Source organism: Amblyomma americanum, chromosome 7 (genome assembly GCF_052857255.1).
Source record: "Amblyomma americanum isolate KBUSLIRL-KWMA chromosome 7, ASM5285725v1, whole genome shotgun sequence".
Classification (NCBI taxonomy): domain Eukaryota; kingdom Metazoa; phylum Arthropoda; class Arachnida; order Ixodida; family Ixodidae; genus Amblyomma; species Amblyomma americanum.
In genome coordinates, this window is record NC_135503.1 from 45,724,753 (window position 1) to 45,738,308 (window position 13,556).

At 44.0% G+C, this 13,556-nt stretch overlaps 1 protein-coding gene across 2 annotated transcripts in view; it reads right to left on the reverse strand.

Annotated features, from left to right (window-relative positions):
• The window catches only part of LOC144099020 (uncharacterized), a 28,472-nt gene extending 14,945 nt beyond the window's left edge, over positions 1-13,527 (reverse strand). For both annotated transcript variants that reach the window (XM_077632017.1, XM_077632018.1), the window contains exon 1: positions 13,359-13,527. In XM_077632017.1, the coding sequence (XP_077488143.1) occupies positions 13,359-13,527 (169 nt within the window). The remainder of the gene's footprint in view (positions 1-13,358) is intronic.
• Positions 13,528-13,556: the final 29 nt, after the last annotated feature.

The following is a 13,556-nucleotide window of genomic DNA, read 5'->3' on the forward strand; positions in this document are numbered from 1 at the left end:
CGGACCGCACGGAAATAATTTTTTTTTTCGCGAAGCCGCGTCCCGCAAACCTTTGTGCATGACTGTACGTCTTTGGCTGACGTCAAACGCGCACATCTTGTGTCGCGGGCCTCCGTCATATAAGGTGCGAGTGATCGTGGGGCCGGCTCCTTTCAAGCCTTGCAGAGCAGCTGTGCTGGTGAATGGTATATAGGTGTGTGGATTTGTGTTTCTGATAGTAAGCTCACACCATCTTTGAGTGCAAAGCCTGATTATAGCACTTGGGTTGCTTTTGGGAGATATGTTGACGAGGGATCTGTGAGTGCAAGTAATGTGGAATAAAGCATCCTTTTACACTCCTACTTAAAAAGAAAATTATAAACTATTTGAGTGCTACGAACGTGATGGGGACGATGATAATTCTCAGCCCACTCCCCAGCCTACTAACAGGCAATACAGCAATCCTAAAAAAAAGTTTTTTCAGTGCCCCTACAAGGAAGCGTTTTACGTCTTCTATGGGAGCGATTAAGCGTTGGTAGAAACACAAAAAAGCACTTTCGTGCACAGAAACAGTCCCTGACGAATAACAATGCGGGCAGTAGATGCTTGCCAAGTTAATCTAAAATTACGGCTTCGCAGTTAAGAATGAAAGGCTGTGTACGAACCTGAATGATGCGTGCCGGCTCTCCACTGTGCCTAAATGTGGCTCATGAGGGATCCGAGCGCTGAGGTTTTATTGTGTAGTGAGAAAGCGGTCACGGTGCCGTGACCTCCCGGTGCGATCCTATAGCGCTAAAAAAATTTAAAAATAAAAAACGAGCAAGTGTGACAACGCGTGTGTTCCGAATTTAAGACCGACGTACTGTGTCCTATTTCGGTGGGACAGAAACCACCCTGATATGGAGCACTAGAACGCCGTTATACGTCCGGGTTTTCAGTTTTGATGTTACTGCCCTACACAAGCCGCCACGTGCTAGTGAGGTAACATCCTTTCACCCTGTCTGGATCATTTTCTTAATCAAATAAAAAATGAGTGTGACAACAAGCGAGTATTGAGTACAGGGAACCATTCATTCAAACTTACTCACCTAGTAATCTTGCCCCTGCGTTATCAGTGGGGTAGGGGCCATTCATTCAAACCTACTCACCTGGTAATCTTGCCCCTGCAGTTTAAGTGGGGTAGGAACCATTCATTCAAACCTACTAACCTGGTAATCTTGCCCCTGCGGTTTCAGTGGGGTAGGGAAAATTAATTCAAACCTACTCACATCGTAATCTTGCCCCTGCGGTTTAAGTGGGGTAGGAACCATTCATTCAAACCTACTAACCTGATAATCTTGCCCCTGCGGTTTCAACGGGTTATGGACCATTCATTAAAACCTACTCAGCTGGTAATCTTGCCCCTGCGGTTTAAGTGGGGTAGGAACCATTCATTCAAACCTACTCACCTGGTAATCTTGCCCCTTCGTTTTCAGTGGGGTAGAGACCATTAATTCAAACCTACTAACCTGGTAACCTTGCCTCTGCGGTTTCAGTGGGGTAGAAACCATTGATTCAAACCTACTCACCTGGTAATCTTGCCCCCGCGGTTTCAGTGGGGTAGGGACCATTCATTCAAACCTACTCACCTGGTAATCTTGCCCCTGTGGTTTCAGTGGGGTAGGGACCATTAATTCAAACCTACTCACCTGGTAATCTTGCCCCTGCGGTATTAGTGGGGTAGGGACCATTAATTCAAACCTACTCACCTGGTAATCTTGCCCCTGCGGTTTCAGTGGGGTAGGGACCATTAATTCAAACCTACTAACCTGGTAATCTTGCCCCTGCGGTTTCAGTGGGGTAGGGACCATTCATTCAAACCTACTCACCTGGTAATCTTGCTCCTGCGGTTTCAGTGGGGTAGGGACCATTCGTTCAAACCTACTCGCCTGGTAATATTGCCTCTACGGTTTCAGGGGTGAGCTAAAAGGAGATAGTGACAAAATGCTAAGCAAGAAAGGTGATGAGGTTTAAAGACGCGTTGACAACACGCTCTGTCATGTTCGCTTGCCAAATATGAAAGTATCGGAATATCGGTATCGAAAATACATTTTCAGTGTACCGTGTATTTTAACGATACTCGATACTCGAAAAAAAAAGGTGTGTCGCAGATTTTGAGGCTGCTGCTAGTCAGGCTCTGGGCCGGCGGCGCTCGCTCAGGCGGCAGCGCACTGAAAAAAAGCGGACGATTTGGAAGAGGCGATGTGAATGCCGTCGGCCCGTTCAGTCGTATTGTAGCGATAGCTACATTACGGTAGCATTTCGAGCCTTCAGCGTGGCGGCGCCGCCACGCTGTCACGTGGTTTGTCACGTGGTGCGGAGCAGCTGCCGGCAGCGCGGCGCCGTGGCTGATCACGTGTTTGGTCACGTGACCAAGTTCCACTCAGCCAGCTGTAGCTATCGCGTCACTCCAGGTTTAACCAGAGCTAAACCACCGCCATTTTTTTTCTTCCTAAGTTCGCTGTTTGGCAGACAGATGACATATATGTCGCACTTCTTCACACTTTGTGACTGTAGGGACAAGGAGACAGGCTCACCGTTATGGTAGAAACACACCCCTTCACCCCTATTTCAGGTTGCGATGGTTGCCGACATAACTGGACGACTTCCACCTTCATGCTGAGTAGCGAAAAAAAAACATTCGTTGTTTACTTTTTAAGTACGATAAACGTCACGAAGTGTTCCACAGGCGGGTCAATGAGGTCAACAGCGCCGGCAGCGTCAAATTCATCATCTGAAGCAACCCTGAAAATTCGGAGGAGCACCACTACAACAAGCCTTAGTTCTCAAGGTGCGCTAGTGCAACTTGAGCTTCTTAACTATATTTCGAGGATCCTCGAGTCGACGTGGCTATGCTTCACTCTTATCCTTTGATAAAAGTTTGGAGGGACATTTACGCTGCGTCTTAAGGGTGTGACGCGACAGTGTCAATGGATCCCTTCGGCGGCCTGTGGTCCTCTTTGCGCATCTCTTCGCAGATACGGACACTGTTTGGTGGTTTATTTTTATATTTTTATTTCTCATAAGGCCTCCCTTTACCCAAGTCGAACGGACGTTTAAAAATCCATGATTTGATGAAGGACAGAGACTACGGTGATGAAATTGCATGTATGGCTGTTTTGAAATATAACACAACTGAAAAAAAGTTGGAATGTTCACTGCCAGCTTGGAGTGCTTCAGTTTTGTAAATAACCGCCCGACTCCTATTTCGTTGTATTCCCACGTTTTTGAAGGCAATAAAGAAGAAAAGTGTTTCAGTGGTCGAGGGGTAGCGCACCCGGCTCACGAGTCAAGGGACAGCGGTTCGAGTCCCGGCTCGACTGTTTCACATTTCAGCGCGATTGTTTTTGTTTCTTAGGTACTACGTAATGACAATGCAGTAACATCACGACCCTGCAGATCAATGAGAAATTCCGTAGTGATGTCATCATTGTTGTGTTGTGCAATCGTTGTGGGGTGTTTTAATTACCCGCGCGAGGTCGTGTGGTTGTGACGTCACTACCTTCTCGACGAATCCCGACCTTTACTGCAACGCGCTCGTGTTCTCCTTTTATACAGAGGCTTTTATCATTCGATTCGCTTGAAGCACGGCCGCATCGCGATCGGAGCTCTTTCGGACCGACGGTTTGAGGAAATGCTGTTACTTACTACCGCTAAGTAAAAACAAAGTCTAAACAACACTGATTACCAACGTATGCTTTGCCGTAATAAAAACTTTTAGCCCTTTTATTCTTTGTTGTTTTCCTGCTAGCCTTTTGCGAAGAAAGTTCAACTTCAAACGTCATTTAAACACAGTGCTGGGGAAATAACTGTTAGCTTTCCCAAGCGCACAGAGCTTGCAGCTTTTAGCACAAGAAAAAGGCAAATGCAGCCGGTAAATACTGCAGTAACGAAGAGCATCAGAAACTGTTTCAAATTTATTCGTGTGTAGTCAACTGATCAGAGACCGGTTCGCATGAAGAACATTAGCATTAAACAGATTTTGCTAAGCTGCTTATATGGAAGTGATCGTTTCAACGTCACCATGGTGGCTTCGTTCCAATACTAGTGTTTTAACGAAACCAGGTGTGCCGACAGTCGAGCTTAATGAAATTAGAGAAATCCGTGCGGCCCGATTCGTTTAAATCCTTCCAAATTCAGCGCCCTATATCAAGTGCACTAAAAATTTCAGAAACCACGGCGATATTTCTGAACTTAGCAAATCATATTACCAGCTTTATTAATACTGGCGATTTCAGTGGTGTATCGAAGTATCGACGTTATATATTGAGTTTCAGTGTCGGAAATTAATTTTGGTTCGGTATCTTGCATCGGTATCGGAAATACAATTTTGGAGGGTATCGGGTATTGATACCGAAGATATTTTTTTTAAGTGTCGTGCCCGGCCCTGTTATTTTCTTTTCCATCCTCGATACCCTGCCATCAGATTACCTTTAGATCTCTTTTGATAGCAAAGTTTCGGCCCCATTTGTTAGTGCTAGCAGGTTAAGTCAGTAATATGTTTTCCTTTTCAATGATACGGGTCAGCTGCTGTTCATAATGTGGCAACCCTTGCCGAATGCGCATATACTAATATAAGGGGTATCAGAAAGAGCGCTGTCGAGCCTATTGTGTGGTCGCTTCTGCAGAGCAGCTGGCATCTACAAATTGTTTTTCTGTTTAGCTGTGATAAATATATATGTAAGCTCTAGACAAAATTAAAAGGCGCGCATCGCTTGTGAAAAAAAATGGCGGTGGTTTAGCTCTGGCTATACCTGGAGTGACGCGATAGCTACAGCTGGCCGAGTGGAACTTGGTCACGTGACCAACCACGTGACGAACCACGTGATCAGCCACGGCGCCGCGCCGCCGGCAGCTGCTCCGCACCACGTGACAGCGTGGCGGCACAGCCACAGGGAGGAGGCGCGGCCACAGGGTGGCGGCGCGGCCACGCTGAAGGCTGGAAATGCTGCTGTAATGTAGCTATCGCTACAAAAAGCTGAAACAGATGGTGCCGTTATCGCGCGCAATGTGCGTCTCAGTATCGCTAAATCCGCATCTTAGAATGTCACCTAGACTTGGAACTAAGTGATACAAAATCATGAGGTGAGTTAATCCGGCTTTTGCATGTTCATTAGTCGAACTTGTGACCTTGAGAACAAAAGAAAACTAAAAACGCTCGCTAAGCAGAAGCCGGCATCAGAATGGGCCGACTCTGTCGCCGCATTCTCTTTAAACGTGACTCGGCATATATGCGATGATTTCTCGGATACTCAAGGTGGCGTGGGGCTGATTTAAAGAAGTCTCGTATGCGGTACTATACTGATAAATTTGCCAGTATTCACTTCGATCCGCAAAAAACATGGCGCACAATAAAGAGCTTGTTGAGACAACCTGCTAACTGTATGCCTAATGAAATGAAGTTAGGAGAGCCACCTTTTAGTAGCGTAAGCCTTGCAAATGAATTTAATCGGCATTTCCTAGATTTTGGTGCCACGAACTCAGCATCATCTCTACAAGCTACCACATATATTAAACATAGCATTCAGAACACCATGTTTTTAAAACCTGTTACTCCCGTGGAAATTGTCAGCATAATCAGCGATATTAAGAACAGCTCTGCGTCTGGTTTCGACGGTATCAGTGTGTTACCAATTAAGGCTGTGGCAGATCTGATATGCGATGTGCTGTGTCGATTGATTAATCTGGTGTTTGTGACAGGTGTTTTTTTCTGAAAAAATGAAAATAGTGAAAGTTTCTGTTGTACACAAAGGAGGAGCTCTGAATGATATAGGTAATTATAGACCTATATCAATTCTGCCACTATTCTCAAAGGTAGTAGAGAAAGCTATTAACATCAGATTGATTAATCATTTAAATACACACAGCTTGTTATCTGAGTGTCAATATGGATTCCAGAAAGGCAAATCCACTGAGTCAGCACTGTTAAAAATCCGAGATAAAATTGTCAATAATATTGAGCAACAACTTTACACCATAGGTATATTTTTAGACTTTAAGAAAGCATTTGATTCCATAAAACATGACATTTTGTATAACAAATTACCTCATTATGGTATAAGAGGCCTTCCGCTTAAACTGATCCGCAGTTACCTAACAAATCGTAAACAATATGTAACTATAAACAGTATCGTCTCAGACACCGGAGCAATAAGATTCGGTGTCCCTCAAGGCTCCATTCTCGGCCCTGTAATTTTTCTCTTATACGTCAATGACATAGTCTCACTTTCCAAAACGACCGCAGCGGTGGCCAAGTGGTTGAGCATCCGCCTTGCATGCGGGGAGTGCGGGGTTCGATCCCCAGTGCCGCCGGGTACCCACCGGTGATACAATGGGTACAATCTTTCCCCTGGTCTGGTGCTCGGCTTATTTAGGGTGAAATGCTTGGGAAATGGGTCTCTGACCCCACCTTGAGAAAAAGAAAAAAATACCTTGTGACATGGCGCTCTTTGGCCATAGCTGCCCTTGCGCCATAAAAATCCATAATCATCATCATCACTTTCCAAAACCCAAGTTATTATTCTCTATGCGGATGACACAAATGTTTTCTTTTCTGCTGATGATTTAACATCCCTGTGCGTAACCGCAAATCTGTGGCTTAAAAATCTGTCTCAGTGGCTTCATGCTAATCAACTTAATTTAAACGTGAAAAAACAAAATATATTTTATTTGGTCCTAAAAATAAGCGGACTAATCTTGCGCATGCACTGAAATTTAACCTGCAAACGTTAGAAAGAGTATCTGAGCATAAATTCTTAGGGGTCAATTTTCATGAAAACCTTCTCTGGTCCAACCATGTGAATTCAGTAAAAAGCAGTATTGCTCAAATGCTAGGGATGCTAAATAGAATTCAAGCTTACCTTCCAAGGAACCTAAAACGCCAGCTATATTTCGTCTTAATCCATTCACGGTTGACTTATTGTCTGCTTGTTTGGGGTGTAACTTCAAAATCAAACCTTAATAAATTATATCTGATACAAAAGAAAGGTTTAAGATTTATTCATGGCCTATCGTCTTATGAACACGTCTCTGAATTTTTTGTAAAAGATGGTATATTGAAACTTGAAGCCTTGTACTACCAGTGGCTTTCCGAAGCTATCTATCTAGAGGTGAAAGCAAATAGCGAACTTTTTCTTTCTACTTACACAAAGAATTTACCTTATTACACGTTCAGACACAACTCCTTCTTTAAGCCTTTAATTAGAACGAATTATGGTATGCAATTGCTTAACTGGCAAATTCCTAACTGCTTGAATCTTTTCCCGCCTTTAATCGAAATCATTAATGGTTGTTCTTCCCTGATTTCCTTCAGGAAAACGGGGAAAATTTATTTTCTACATAACTTGTAAGCATACCTACAGGATTTGGTCAATGACTCTGCGTACGAATAGCGTATCATAATGCAGCGTTGTCCTGTGTTTTTATCATTTCCCACTACGTGAATTTATGCCCTCTGATTGATTCTATATTCTACTATTAAACTCATTCTGTCAATTTATTTTGTGCTTAGGCTACACAACTGTATAATTTGACTACTTAGTACTGGCTTCAATCCTGTTTTTTACTAATTTCCTCTGTAATCGACAGATTGCCTCTGTTCATGTGCAAGTTTGCCTTATTTTCATTTCTATGTGTATGCTGTTTGTGCTGCAAGTTTTTGTAGGGGCATTGGCCCAGTCAGGCGTTCATTGCTATCGCCTTTTGCCTCTGCCCCTTGGCACTACTTCTGTACTGTCTTAAGCACAATAAACTACTACCCAAGGTAGTCAATAGCATCCTCTCCAGGGCATCCTACAAGGCATACCCATATTTTCCGCGACTACACATATGACAACAAACCTGATGTTAAATGGATACTTGGGCCTAGATGGTGTCCCTAGTCACTTTTTAAAATGTCACGCTCCTTGGGTCTCACTTATTTGTATCTTTTATTCTCGAGATACATGTGCGACGGCCAGATTCTGGGCGATTGGGAAACAGCCAGGGTCCGGCCTCTTCAGAAGAATGATAACAGGCAGCACATCATAAACTATCGTTCCAAACCATTAATTTAAACATCATGTAAGCTTCTTGAGTACATAATACGTAAACAACTCCCTGAATTTCTCGACAGGTTCAATATTTTGTCGAATGCCAACATGGGTTTAGAAAAGGCTTCTGTGCATCCACTCAGTCACTACTGTACATGATTTCGCAGCGTCAATAAATTCAGGCAAACGAGTCGATGCAATATTAATGGGCTTAGCAAAAGCTTTCTACAAAGTCTGAAATAAAAAATTATTATTTAAATTAGATATGATTTTAAGGAACACCCAGCTGGCCAGTTGTATTTCAGCCTATCTTTTTCAGACAACAGCACGTTTTCTTCAATTATCATTGACCTCATAACCCTCCAGTCGTTTGTGGCGTTCCCCAAGGCTGTTCAAGGACCACTATTTATTTATTTATTTATTTATTTATTTATTTATTTATTTATTTATTTATTTATTTATTTATTTATTTATTTATTTATTTATTTCCAAATACTGCAGGCAGCAGTGCTGCCCAGACAGGAGAGGGTTAGAAGAGGTGAGTTTGCAAAGAACGCTCAAAGGTATTAATTTTAGTACATTCATCAACCGATGCAGGCAGGCGATTTCATTGTTCGATTTTGCACGGGAAAAAGATTTTCCGAACTGCTTAGTCCTGGCATTGTGTGGCCTTATCGCTTTTGTGTGGTTCAGCCTTGATGATCTTTGTGGTGCAGAAAGTAAATACGGTTCACGTGCCAATCCTATTTTGTTATGATATAGTAAGTGCAATAATTTTAATTTGAAAATCTGTCTGTGCAACTGGAGCGGCTACAACTTATGCTGCCTCAGCAATTAGTAACGTATGAACGTTTCCGGCAATCGGATGAGATGAACCTGGCTGCATGCCGTCGTATGCGCTCCACCTGCTCGATGTTTTTTTACATGGTACGGATCCCACACAACGGAGTCGTACTCTAGGACTGGTCGAATCATAGTGCGATATGCTTCAAGTTTTACGCTGGATGGGGACCCTTTTAATTTCTTGCGTAGGTAGCATAATTTCCTGGATGATTTGGAGCATATATAATTAAGATGCATATCCCTTTTAAGACGGGTAGTAATTGTCAGGCTTAGGTATTTAATGGATGTGACTGTGTTTATGCTATGATCTCCAATTTTGCAAACATATTGAAGGGATGTTTCTTAGTTGTAAATGTCAGTGACGCGGTTTTAGAAAAATTGATTTTCATCGCTCTTTGTTCACACCAATCCGCGAGTTTGCATAAATTGGCATTCAGTAGCTGCTGACAGGAAGAACTCTTAATGACGGAATAAATTACACAATCATCGGCAAACAATTTCACAGTGATACCTTTATCAGCATTTTGAGCAATATCATTAATACAAATGAGGAACAAAATCGGTGATTGGTTTGGTTTGGTTTCTGGGGGTTTAACGTCCCAAAACGACCCAGGCTATGAGGGACGCCGTAGTAAAAGGCTTCTGATAATTTAGACAACGTGGCGTTTTTTAACGTGCACTGACATCGCACAGCACACGGGCCTCTAGCATTTCGCCTCCATCGAAATTCAACCGCCGCAGCCGGGATCGGACCACTATTGAGCTTGCTATTTATCAATGACACTCTGAGTAACGTTTATGTAGTGATTAAGTCATATGCCGACGACTGTATTATTCGCTCTGAAATTAATAGCCTTCATGATCTAATGAAATTAATAGCTTTAATAAGTTGATAAAATTTTGCGGAGGATATGAATATGGTCAAAATTCACTTGAGGTGCCTCGAGAAAAAAAAAACATGAATCTGTGGCTTTCTAGAATATGTACCGTTGGTCGGATACTAAACTTTGAGCTCATGCTCCCCAAAAATCTGCATGAAGTGAATGACGCCAGAAGTCAAGCAGCACTCGAGCAGCTCTCCGCGAGGCTTTTACAAAAGAACGGACTTGGGGCACTCCTCTTCTGATTGAATGCTTGATGGATTTTTTTTATGTGCGTGGCAAACTTGAGCGGAAAGCTCTGGATTAATTAGACTACCTCTAGGTTGACCATCAGTTACGCACCTCCCTTCCCTCTTGTTGTTGTTGTTGTTGTTGTTGTTGTTGTTGTTGTTGTTGTTGTTGTTGTTGTTGTTGTTGTTGTTGTTGTTGTTGTTGTTGTTGTTGTTGTTGTTGTTGTTGTTGTTGTTGTTGTTGTTGTTGTTGTTGTTGTTGTTGTTGCAGTGGAGGTTTAACGCCCCATTGAGAATGATTGCAGCTCACCTCGCATACATCCAGTGCGCCCCCAAAATTACATCCTCAGAGCAAGCCTAAGCTGCTTTGATTGACGGAATGAAAGAGGGATAAAAGGCGGGCGAGAAAGTTTCGCCGTAGTGCAGGGCTCCAAACTGATTTCCACCGCCTGGCGTTCTTTAACGTGCACGGACATCGCACAGCACATGGGCGCGTCTTTCGCATCTCACCGCCACTGAAATGCTACGAACCTACGACCTTATGCTCAACAGCCGAGCACCAAAGTCATCGAGCCGCTGTGGCGCAGGGCTGTGAGAGCACCACGTGGGTTCAGTTACATTACGAGAGGTGGAGGTGGATTTTGCTTGCTGGAAAGCGCTTAGGCGGCAGGCCTCATACACAACGTTGCTACGGAACGGAAGACCTGGCAGCGAGTTCAACCGATTCATTCATTCATTCATTCATTCATTCATTCATTCATTCATTCATTCATTCATTCATTCATTCTTTTGTGTGTTTGTTTATTTCCTCGTTCTTCGTTAATTCATTACTTCTTTCGTTGGTTCATTAATTCATTCATTCCTCATCCACTTGTTCGTTCCTTCGTTGGTTCGCTTACTCACTCATCCGTGGCTACTGTTGCGTATGGTAGATAACATTTTTTGAAGCGGTATTTATTGCCTCAGGACATAAAAGAGGACGGTTAAATGAATGAAAAAGGTTTGCAGGCGTCATTAGTAGACATCATTGTTTTAGATTCGCCGTCAAACGCAATGCTCATGTGAGTGATCAAAGGTTGTGAGCTCCATCGCCGACTTACATGTGAAAAGTTGAACAGGAACTTTTGCGAGCAGTTGGAATTCTCGTGCAAGTACGTAAGTTACCTCTCACAGAGCAACTCTTTTGTTGTGAGCGGCGCTCACAATCGGCTGTACACACTTAGCGACGCCGGAAGTCTATTTTAAATGAGTGGGCGGAGGCGGTCAGCTGATCACAACTGATTAGTATCCTCCTCCCTTCAGAACAAGGTCGGGGCAGGTCGACCCATCCCCTCCTCCCCTGTTGCAGAGCCCTTGGCAACAGTCATGCCATAACTGCCCCTTATGAGGGGCCGGAGGGCACAACTTTCTTCGAGATCAAAGATCATGAGTACAAACTATATCCATCTAAATATCTTGAATTTCACTCAAGTAGCAATGCTCCTTATAAGTTAAGACACAGCAACTACCGAATGCCACTTGTGTGAACGAACTATGGTAGCCATGCTTTCCATTTAATTCCCAGTATTCTTAATAAACATACACAGGCCATGGAAATTATTCAGAAATATGGATCCGAGAAATCTTTAAAAAAAATGCTTCATATTACCTGCTTTCTTGTTCTAGCGATTAATGGGTTGTTGATAAAAATATTCATTGTTTCTGCAGTTTCATTGACTGTGTAAATTTGCTTGCTTTTCTGACTCTATTCGTACCTTGTAACTATTCAGTGCATAATTTAGTCATCGCAAAAGTATGCACTTTCCTCATTGTTTACTTTGTTTTAAAAGTGCGTTCTATATGTAATATGTGCATGAAGTTCTTGTTTGTTTTTTGCTTCCTATTCTAAGCTGTGCGAAGGTTGCTTGGGCCCCGTCAGGCAGATCACGTCTGCCTTTTTGTCCCCGCACCCGAGACCTTGCTGTCTGAATAAAAAATATCTATCTATATCATCAGCCGCTGGAGCCTCACTACCCCCACAGAAGGACAAATGCATCTCCTATATCCCCACAAACAACCCGGTCCTGTGCCAGCTGCGGCCACCTCAAACTTCCTATGCTAATATTACGCCCATTTTACATTCGGCCACCCTCTGCTACATTTGCTTTCTCTTGGAATCCAGTCCGTTGCTCTTAATGATCATCAGCTACCACGCTTTCGCACTGCATGCCCTGTCGATGCCCAGTGCTTCGTGATTTCGATTATAGGATGTCATTAACTCGCGTTTGTTCCATGACCCACTCTGTTCTCTTCCTGTCTCGTTAACGCTGCACCTATCATTGTCTTTTCCATAGCTCGCTGCGTTGTCCTTAACTTAAGCTGAACCCTTTTCGTTAACCTCCACGTTTCTGCCTAAGAGGTGAGCAGCGGTAAGGTACAGCTGTTATATACTTTTCTCCGAGATAATGAATGAGCTATGTCAAACTAGAATTTTGGCAAAACAGGTTGATCAGCTCCGTCTGTGGTTTGAATGTGGCGTGGTCGCTTGGGCGGTGACTTCAACATTTGCTAACCAAGCGTTTTCAAATTCACCGTCATATACGAAACAAACAAAGAGACACTTTTTTAAAAAACTGAGCAGAGCACGTCGGCTATCTGCCGTTGGCAAAATTTCTTGGGCGGCAAAATTTCTTGGGCGTCTTTATATAAGACGATTATCATCCAGCCCACCCGATTACAAAGGGGCTAGGGACTTATTGCCTCTACAAGTTCAGTGGCCAAACATGAACCGAGAAGCGGCAGGAAAAGAAGTTCTTTAACCACACAGAATCGTGTATCTCGGTGCCTGTTGCCATAATGGCTCGTTGATGACACCCATATATTCCTAATGAGAGACCGCATGGATTGAACTGGGAGAACAGTAAGACACCACTAAAGGACACTGTTCCACGTTTAGAGGAAGCTTGTAGCTCAGAAGGCGGTTAGGCCATCCGTTCGATGTCACACGGAAGGAGAAAGAAATGCACGGAAGGCAGCACGGGAATGCAAGACACGCAAGAGAGAGAGACAGATAAGAAAACTAAAAAGCAATAACAGAGAATGCCATCAAAGATTCTCAACCCCTTCGTGCGAAGAACCTGTCCTGGCCGTCGCGCCACGACGGTATAGCGAGCAGGGTCGGCTTGTAGAGCACAATAATTGCGCGCAGGTCCCGGTGGAAATGCCGCCGACCGTATGGCGAGCGAGCTCGTGGGAATGCGTATCTCAGTCACGCTCCGCGCTTTCTTTTCTTGTCCCAGCAGCAGCGGCAGGAATAGCTCCGAGCAAGAAAGACCTCAGGAACAGCGAACGACAAGTAACAAAAGGAGAGGCCCGACCTTTTATCTCGGGCTTGCCCGCTGGCTTTGGAGAGGCCTCCGTGTGTCCGCAGGCTTCCGCTACCTGGTGTCGTATCTCCGAAATTCGGTTCTCCCTTATCGGACGCTTCGGCGATGTTAATTCCCGGCGTGGACATTGGGGGCGACACACTCGGCCGGTACGCCGCATCCGAGCTGCCTCCCGAGAGGGATAGGCAC